The sequence below is a fragment of the Diabrotica virgifera genome, chromosome 8 (genome assembly GCF_917563875.1).
Source record: "Diabrotica virgifera virgifera chromosome 8, PGI_DIABVI_V3a".
Classification (NCBI taxonomy): Eukaryota; Metazoa; Arthropoda; class Insecta; order Coleoptera; family Chrysomelidae; genus Diabrotica; species Diabrotica virgifera.
Genome location: NC_065450.1, coordinates 130,007,257 through 130,017,213, shown reverse-complemented (window position 1 = coordinate 130,017,213; position 9,957 = coordinate 130,007,257). Strand labels below are relative to the sequence as shown.

General features: G+C 34.6%; 1 protein-coding gene across 4 annotated transcripts in view; it reads right to left on the bottom strand.

Moving 5' to 3' along the window:
• Window positions 1-251: 251 nt before the first annotated feature.
• LOC126890486 (zinc finger protein 271-like) overlaps window positions 252-9,957 on the bottom strand; it is a 114,806-nt gene continuing 105,100 nt past the window's right edge. For all 4 annotated transcript variants that reach the window (XM_050659468.1, XM_050659467.1, XM_050659470.1 and 1 more), the window contains exon 4: window positions 252-3,154. In XM_050659468.1, coding sequence (XP_050515425.1) covers window positions 1,524-3,154 — 1,631 coding nt within the window. In that variant the 3' untranslated portion in view covers window positions 252-1,523. The remainder of the gene's footprint in view (window positions 3,155-9,957) is intronic.

Here is a 9,957-nt window from a genome sequence, read left to right as displayed (position 1 = left end):
TTAGACCGTTTCTATAATTTACCTATGGTATCAGGAAAAATCGCTTTTCCCAATTATAGCGTCATCTATCCACAGTTCGAAAAAATGTCTTGAATAAAAGTTGCTTAGTTTTACGTAACGAATTAAAATCTGCAAGAAAAACTGGGGGTTTCCATTTAAGATTTTAAAGTTACCCCCCACCCCACCTCCAGGGGGTGTAGTGGGGGTTGGTGTTTGGTGTCATTGGATAGATTTTTGAAAATGATTGAACACGTATTTTTCAATTTTTCGATCCGATGTTTAATTCGCGAAATATTCGACCGTTCCACTACTTTTGGGACACCTTGTATATGGACCGTTCACTCTTGCTAGAGTATAGGTCGCTCAAATACTATGAGCTCTTTTAATCCATTACACGCGGTGGATTAGTCCGCAGTTTCCTTTAGGTCATCGTTCATAGGTTGTGATGTTTTTTTGCCTTCTCTACTATCTTCTTCCACTCACTCCGGACCTGAATCTTTTCTCTCCAGTTTGCAATTTCCATCTTTGATATATGGTCTAGTAGTTGATCTTCCCATCTTATTTTTGGTCTTCCTCTTGGTCTATTTGTTACTGGTCTCCAATTCATTATCTTCCTGATCAGTTCTTCTACCCCTCTCTTTGTGTGTGCCCAAACCATCTGAGTCTTTGTGCTTTAATGAATTTTACTATATCTTCTCCTTCAGTTATATTTATTATTTCATGGTTCATCAGCTTTCTATATTCCCCTGTTTCTGTCTTCACTGGGCCATGTATTCTTCTCAAAATTTTTCTCTCAATTATTCTTAACTTTTCTTCGTCTTTTTTCGTAAGGCACATTACTTCTGCTCCATAGGCTATCACTGGTCTAATTGCTGCTATATATATTTTGGATTGTCTTTTTGCTCAGGTTCTTGTCCTTGAGTAGTCGGTGATATTTCCAATATACTCTATGACCTGCTTTTATTCTTTCGTTTATCTCTATACTCCTTCCGTTTTTGCCGTCCACCGTCACCCACAGATATTTGAAGCAATCTACTCTCTGGAATATATTTTCACCTATCTTTATTTCTGTTATTCTGTTTACATTGTCTCTTGTGCTGATAAGGTATTTTGTTTTATTCTGATTGATTATTAACCCTCTCACCTCTTTGCTTCTCTTACAAGGGTTAAAAGTGCCTCTTCTAGTCTTTTTTATCTCGTGCTACCAGTCCTAGGTCATCCGCATATCCTATGATCTGTGTTGAGCTTTGAATAATTGTCTTTTTCAGGCCTGTGTCCCTAATTACTCCTTCTAGAGCAATATTAAATAGTGTCGTTGACAGACTGTCTCCTTGTCTTACCACAAGTTCTATTTTGATGTCGTTTGTATTTCCCTCATTTGTTTTAACTTTTGCTGTTGAGTCTTTCATTGTCATTCTAGTTAGTCTTATTAATTTTGCCGGTATCTCCATTTTTTTCATTTCCTTTAATAATTGTTGTCTGTATATGCTGTCGAAGGCCTGTTGGAAGTTAAGTACATACTATTAGACGAAATTAACATTATCTGCAGTGTGTATTCTCAAATGAGATTTCAAATGACTTTTTTGTGTAAACTGCTTACAACAAATTTCACACTTATAGGGCTTTTCTCCAGTGTGAACCTGCATATGTATTTTCAAATTACTTGTTTGACTAAACCGTTTAAAACAAATTTCGCACTGATGAGGCTTTTCTTCAGTGTGAACTTTCGTATGTCTTTTCAAATGGTTTATTTGATTGAACTGTTTAAGACAAATTTCACATTTATAAGGCCTCTCCCCAGTGTGCAACCTCATATGTACTTTCAAATCGTGTGCTTTAGCAAACAGCTTAAAACAGATTTCACACTTGTAAGGCTTTCCTCCAGTGTGAAGTTTGGTATGACTATTCAACGAACTTTTAAGTGTAAACTGCATAAAACAGATTTCACACTTATAAGACGTTTTCTTAGTGTGCAATCTCGAATGTGTATTCAAATATCTTTTGTGAGAAAACTGCTTTAAACAAATTTCACACTTGTGAGGCTTTTCTCCAGTGTGCATTCTCAAATGAAGTTTTAAAGCTTGTGCTTGAGTGAACTGGTTAAAACAAATTTCACACTTGTGAGGCTTTTCTCCATTGTGAACTTTCATAATATGTGATTTCAAAGGACTTGTATGAGTAAACCGCTTAAAGCAAATTTCGCACTTGTAAGGCTTTTCGCCAGTGTGAACTTTCATATGTGATTTCAAATTAGATCTATTAATAAACTGTTTAAAACAAATTTCACATTGATATGGTCTTTCTCCGGTGTGCAATCTCAAATGTGTATTCAAATGACTTTTGTCAGAAAACTGCTTTAAACAAATTTCACACTGATGAGGCTTTTCTCCAGTGTGAATTCTCAAATGGCGTTTCAAAGCTTGTGCTTGAGTGAACTGGTTAAAACAAATTTCACACTTGTAAGGCTTGTCTCCAGTGTGAATTTTCGTATGTTGATCGAAATTACATTTATGAGTAAATTGCTTAAAACAAATTTCACACTTGTGAGGCTTTTCTCCGGTGTGCAATCTCAAATGTATTTTCAAATCTTGTGCTCTAGTAAACCGCTTAAAACAAATTTCACACTTGTAAGGCTTTTTTCCAGTGTGAACTTTCATGTGATCAGTTAAGTAACCTTTTTGAGCAAACCGCTTAAAACAAATTTCACATTGATATGGTCTTTCTCCGGTGTGCAATCTCAAATGTATTTTCAAATCTTGTGCTCTAGTAAACCGCTTAAAACAAATTTCACACTTGTAAGGCTTTCTTCCAGTGTGAAATTTCATGTGATCAGTTAAGTAACCTTTTTGAGCAAACCGCTTAAAACAAATTTCACATTTATAAGGGGTTTCCCCAGTGTGCAATCTCAAATGTATTTTCAAATTATGTGCTCGAGTAAACTGTTTAAAACAAACTTGGCAATTGTAACATTTTTCTGCAGTGTGTATTTTTAAATGTCGTTTTAAAGAAACTGCCTGCTTAAATTTCTTCAAACAAATTTTACATTTACAAATTGAATTTTTTGATGTTGTTTCTTCAGTGTTTACACTTATTTGTTGTTCTGTAGTGCATGCAAGTTCAGTTTTCATGATTTCCATTCCGTTATGAGAAATGCCTAAAATAAAAATATAAACTAGAAAATTTTTTATGCTGAAACTACAGAGTAAAACAAAGAGTAATAAAATTGAGTAAGAATGAATATAATAATAAATAAAACTAAATATCCTAACACGCTATTAAGAATACTGTAATTTTAAAATCTTTGAAGTGAAAACTTCTTCTTTAGCGACGTTGTGCACTTTTTGGAAGGGGAAAAAGAATTGAATTCGCGACCGTCATCGCTTCGCCGAAATAAATTCTGCAAGCAAGCCAGCAATAGTGATATAACCCAGCCTGAGAGACTTGCTCAATGCTTGAGAATGACATTCGGGTGATACAATTCATTGGGGCGAGGAGGATTAACCTATGTAAGCACGAATCACTCCACCCCGTTCCAATTCTCCAGATCATCCACTCCCCCCCCCTATAGGGGCTCTCAATCAGCAAAGTGCTTATCATATGGGAGTCCTGGGTACACGGACGAAATGAAATCCTACCCCGATCAATGCAGACGAGGGTGAGGCGCTCTATTCCCGCTATCTCTAGTGACTTATCTTCGATCTGTATTGCTTGCTCAGGCGCTGAGTCCTCGCTCTGGGCTACGTCCAGTTCGGTGACTCGGCGCTCCAGGATGAGGGCCCCTCATGCCCGCTTTTTTGGATTTTGTTAATATTTTTTGTGGCTTGCACCTATTGTTAATGTTTTATTAATTTTTTTAGTGGCTGAAGCAGTTTTTTTAAGTTTTTTGTAGATTTTTTTTGAGGTATGTCTGAAACGTATAAAAATCAACATTATTAAATATAATGCGATGCCAAAGGTGAGCACGTTGTTTGAATCTTCTGTGTTTCCATCTATGGTACACACCATACCTTAATATTTCTTGCAGAATCCGGTTTGGGTGGTCTTCTAGCTCAGCAAATTTTGTTCTCGCTTTTTCCTCCATCATATCCAGTGAAATAAATTCTGTACGTATATACAGTGATGAACGCGCTAATAACCGGCAAAATAGCGCAAAAGATGGGAAACACATTAGGTTGTGAGATAAGAAGAATTGAAACTAGTGGAGGTGAGAGATTTAACGATAAAATCCTATAAATTTACATTCTACTTATTGTTTCCCACCTTTAACGTATCCGATGAGTTTGGAAACGGCCACTGTGACAGTGACAGTTTTAGTTGACATACTCCTCTGATACGTCTAAAGGTGGGAAACAATAAATAGAATGTAAGTTTATAGGTTTTTATCGCTAAATCTCCCACCTCCGCTAGTTTCATTTCTTTTTATCTCACAGCTTCATGTATTTCCATCTTTTGCGCTATTTTGTTGGTTATTAGCGCCCTCATCACTGTATATTACGTGTATGAATATGTATATAGTATATACAGTGCGCTGGAATAAGTGTTACCCCCTTATTAATTTATTTATTTTTAGCACATAAGCAAAACGCTCGGACAGGTCGATTTTTAAAGTATATATTATAGCATCAATGTTTCGAACTTGACGTGATCCATCTTCAAGTAACAGGCACAACTTTGATTTTTTTAAATGGGAAAGTACATCATGTGACATCTCATTTACAAGCTTTTTAAATAATGATTACAAAAATGTATAACACTTTAATCCTCTTTAAGGGCGTAGGCGCAAATTTTCGTTCGAATTATTTTTAAACGCATTTACTTTTTTCGAATAAGTATTTACTGAGAAAACTAATAAGTATTTTTGAAAAATTTAAACGCAGAATGAAAGACTGCATTACTACCGAGGGCTGAAAGTCCCTTAGAATAAACAAAAAGTTTCTTTTGGATAATTTATTTGAAATTAAAAATCAGACTAAATTTTCTCTTTTTTTCACCCCTGTGACTTATTAAAATAATCATTATAGTAGTTTTTATAGATTGAAAAATAATTCGACCAAAATTTTGCGCCTACGCTCTCAAAAAGGATTAAAGTATTATACATTTATGTAATCAGTATTTCAAAAGCTTTTAAATGAGGTGTCACATGATGTACTTTCCCATTAAAAAAATCAAAGTTGTGCCTGAAGAGGGATCGCGTAAAGTTCGAAACATTTATGCTATAATATGCTATGATTATTTTAAAAATCGACCTGTCCGAGCGTTTTGCTTATGTGCGAAAAATAAATAAGTTAATAAGGGGGGGCGGGTAACACTTATTAAAGGTATAGCACTTCTCTTTGGATGGGGAAAAGGCATTTAATTCGCGACCGTCATCGCTACAGCGAGATATTAGTAATTTATATAAGTACTATAGGTTGAATTGCTTATAAGTTCGAACGAATTTATAATTGTTGGACAAGGAATAGAGATATAGATATAATTGTTGGACCCGAACTTTATCGACGCTGTGCACTTTTTAGATGGGGAAAAAGCTTTGATTTCGAGTCAGATTTTTGTGGCCGACACCACTACGATCGTGACGAATGAGATTTTTGTGACCGACACCTCTACAACCGAGAGGGGAGGGGATAACTAGTATAATGACGAAAGGAAAAACGAACAAGGCCGCATTGCTAAAAGAGAATTACAGGGTCATTCCATATCAACTCAACACACCTAATTTCCGCCCCTTCTTCAGATTTGGCTATAATTTGGAATACTCACAGTGGCTAATAAAAGAAACAAAAATACAAAATTTTAAATTTTTATTAGCCCGATCGAGGAACACAAAAATTTACGAAAACCTCCAAAAAAATAAAGGAAGGATGAAAATTTGGGAATAGGTAGTTGAAATTGTCTATTATTATATAAGAAAAAGTTTACAACTCTACATCCCCTCCATTTTACAAAAATTGAGAAATACGGGGTGAAAAAATATACGTTTAAAATAGGCCCGGAATTGGATAAAATGACTAATATTAAGCAACTTTTGTTCTATACAGTGTTTTCATTAAGTCAATACTTTTTGAGTTATTTGCGAGTATATTCATTTTTAACAAAAAAAAAATGTTTTGGACGGTTTTTCCCAGATAACTCAAAAAGTAAGTATTCTAGCGAAAAAAATATTCTTAGTAAAACGATAGCTTACAAAAATTGAAAAAAATGGTGTACGCGGAGGTCTGCAGACCCAGTAGAAGCAGAGTTGTAGCTAATTAAAGTAGGTTCTTCTTCGTCAAATTCCAAATCGAATATTTCAATGTGAAATAACCAAAAAAACAGAGCACTTTTCGGGGAAAATTCATCACAATTTTTTTTAAAGTGTTTAAAAAAGGTTTATTTTTGTTTTTTAAAAAACTTGTAACATTAAAAATAAATGAGTTACGCTCAAAACATTGTTGGTCCCTTTTATTTTTTGGTACAAAAATCGCGAAAATCACCCCCTACTTTTGATTGGTTCAAAGTGCTCATTTTTGAAAAAAATTGGGTTTAAAACAAAATATTTTTTTTATTTTGAAAAAAAAAATGGAATTGTTCATGGAATTAACTTAAAATGTATTAGTAATATTTATTACGTTTTGCTTTTCTGAATATTTTTGCTATTTTGTTTTATTGTTAGGCAAAAATTCTTTATGCTATGGCTGTTCAAAATTTGCCTAAACTCGTGATTAGTTACTCGTTCAAGCCATTTTAACTACAGCTTTATCAAAAATAAGCTCTTTGAACCGATGGAACTTACAGATCATATAAATAATACATAAGCAAAGTAACTTGTGAAGTGGTAATGATAAAATTTATTTGTGATGCTAATAGTTCAGAGAAATAAGGAAAAAAATATCCTGTTGGTGACACGACCCCCTCCAGGCTGAAACCAAATTTTTTGAGTAGTATGGACATCTATAATAATCACCTACCTATATGTTTCCTGCAGCCGATTTTGATGATATACAAACCTATTTATAAACAAATGAAGATCAAAAAACGGTAAATTTTCGCTTTTTTCGTCTACTTCCAATAAGTTAAGCATTTTAAACAAATTTGAGAGTAAGAAACTCATAAATCATATAAAAAAACTTCAATATGGCGTTCGCTGAATATGTCTATCCTTATTGGTTGCTTAGAAAATTGCAAAATAAATCATAAATTTTGAGTTTTTATAAGTATTCATAACTTATGTAAAAATTAACTTAGAACCTTCTTATTACACGGAATGCTGAGACTTCTGGTGCTTAAATCATACCCTAAATTTCAAAGAAATCGGTCAAATAGTTTAAAAGTTATTTAATTTGTTTATCCCAAATTAATTTTTTTGCAACACTATAAGTCAGAAAATGATGAAGTTACAGTAATACTTTGGACAGTTTATGAAAGAAGATTTACACTATGAAATTAATTAAAAAAAAAATGACAAAAAATAATTTTAAATATTGCAAAACTATTTTGCATGAACAAGTGAATTAAAAAAGGGGGGCTAACTTCGTCCCTAATTGTCTTAGGACAATTGTTTTTCTTTCTAAATGTGTATAAAATTCAGTCTTTCTAAATATGAAAAAATATTTTTTCTACAGGTGAGGGTTAAAAAGTTATTCTCATCATTCTCTTTGCCTTATCCCTATGCGGGGTCGGCTTCCCTAATTGCATTTCTCCACACAATTCTATCCTGGGTCATATCAATATTAATCCCCTTTACCAACATGTCCTGCCTAATCGTCTCCCCCCACGTCTTCTTTGGTCTTCTTCTCTTACTCCTTCCAGGAATCTGCACTTCAGCTACTCTTCATATTGGATGATTAACGTCTCGACGTTGAACATGACCAAACCATCTCAACCTATGCTCTCTCATTTTGGCATCAATTGGTGCCACGCCTAGACTTCCCCTAATATACCCATTTTTAATTTTATCCTTTCTTGTCACTCCACTCATCCATCTAAGCATTCTCATCTCCGCCACATGCATTCGTTGTTCCTCTTTCTTTTTCACTGCCCAACATTCAGTTCCGTACAACATAGCCGGTCTTATGGCTGTTTTATAGAATTTTCCTTTCAGCTTCATTGGATCTTTTCTGTCACACAACACTTCCTTCCACTTCATCCATCCAGTCCTAATTCTACTGCATGCATCTCCATTACTCTGTAATACCGATCCCAGGTACTTAAAACTATTGCTTTTTACAATCAGTTCACCATCCAAAGATACCCTTTTATTTGTAGTAACTCCATCTTTAAATGATCATTCCAAATACTCTGTCTTTGTCCTACTAAGTTTTAAACCTTTTTCCTCCAGAGCTCGTGCCCACTGTTCCAGTTTTTGTTCTAAGTCTCTTTCACTATTTCCTATTAAACACCATGGAATGTTACCCTGTAGTTTCGCTGTTATCTGGTCCAACACTAATGAGAATAAATACGGACTAAGCACGGAGCCTTGATGCAATCCTACTTTCACATGAAATTTATCAGTCTCTCCCACACCTGTCCTAACACTAGTCGTTACTCCCTCATACATATCCCTCACAATCTTTACATATGCACCAGGGACTCCTTTCTTATTGAGTGCCCACCACAGAATCTCTCGAGGAACTGTATCATATGCTTTCTCAAGATCAATGAATACCATATGAGCGTTTGTTTCTTTACTCCTGTATTTTTCTATCAACTGCCTTATAATGAAAATTGCGTCTGTTGTTGATCTGCCCTGCATAAAGCCAAATTGATTCTCGGATATGTCGGTCTCTTCACGTATCCGTCTATCAATTACTCTCTCCCATATTTTCATGGTGTGGCTAAGCAGTTTTATAGCCCTGTAGTTTGTGCACTGCTGTATATCTCCCTTGTTTTTGTAGACAGGTACTAGTATACTGCTTCTCCATTCGTCTGACATTTGTCCAACTTCCATAATTCTATTAAATAAACCTGCTAGCCACCTTGTTCCAGTCTCTCCCAATGCTTTCCATACTTCCCCAGGAATATCATCTGGTCCTACCGCTTTTCCTTTCTTAATTTTTGAAGCGCTTGAAGGTTAAAAAGTTATTCTAATTGTTTATAAGTAAGCAAAAAATCGACATATTTGTGCAAAATAATTTTACACTGTTTAAAATTAGTTTTTGTCATTTTTTTTTTTAATTAAGTTAATAGTATAAATGTTCTTCTTTCATAAACTGTCCGAAGTATTAATGTTACCTCATAATTTTCTGACTTATAGTGTTGCAAACTTAAGTGCTGCAAATAGGTAAAGAAAATTGCTTTAGAGAGGTTGCAGGGGAAAACTCATTACGTAGCGCAACAAACAATAATGGAGAAAGATTATGTAATTTAGCAGCGGCATTAAACATGGACATAGGTAGCACGAGATATAAACACAAAAACATACACAAGATAACTTGGATGAGACTAGGCAGTCTGGAGGGGAATCAAATAGACCATGTACTTATTAAAAAGTCACACAAACAGTCGATAAATGACGTGAGATCTCACAGAGGGGCCAACATCGATTCGGACCATATGCTAGTGATTGCAAAATGTAAAATAAAAACAACAAAGAATAAAAGACGAAAAGCACAGGGAAGATGGGACGTAGATACATTGAAAGATAAAGGAGTAAAAAGAAAATTTGTAAAAGATGTAAATGCAGAGATGCAGTTCAAGGAGGAACAAGAAACGGAGGAGCAGTGGAAAAAAATCAAACTAGGAATAAACAAAGCAGCAGAGAAAGTGGTTGGAAAAATGCAAAAAGAAAGAAGAAACAATTGGTTTGACGAAGAGTGCAAATTAGCAGTGGACGAAAAGAATAAAACAAGATTGAAATGGCTAAGCACAGGCAAAGAAGAGGAACGAGAAAAATACCAAGATCAAAGGAAAAAGACAAAGAAATTGTTTAAATAGACTGTTTAAAGAATGTTTAAAGAAAAATAAAAAAGTAGACGAAAT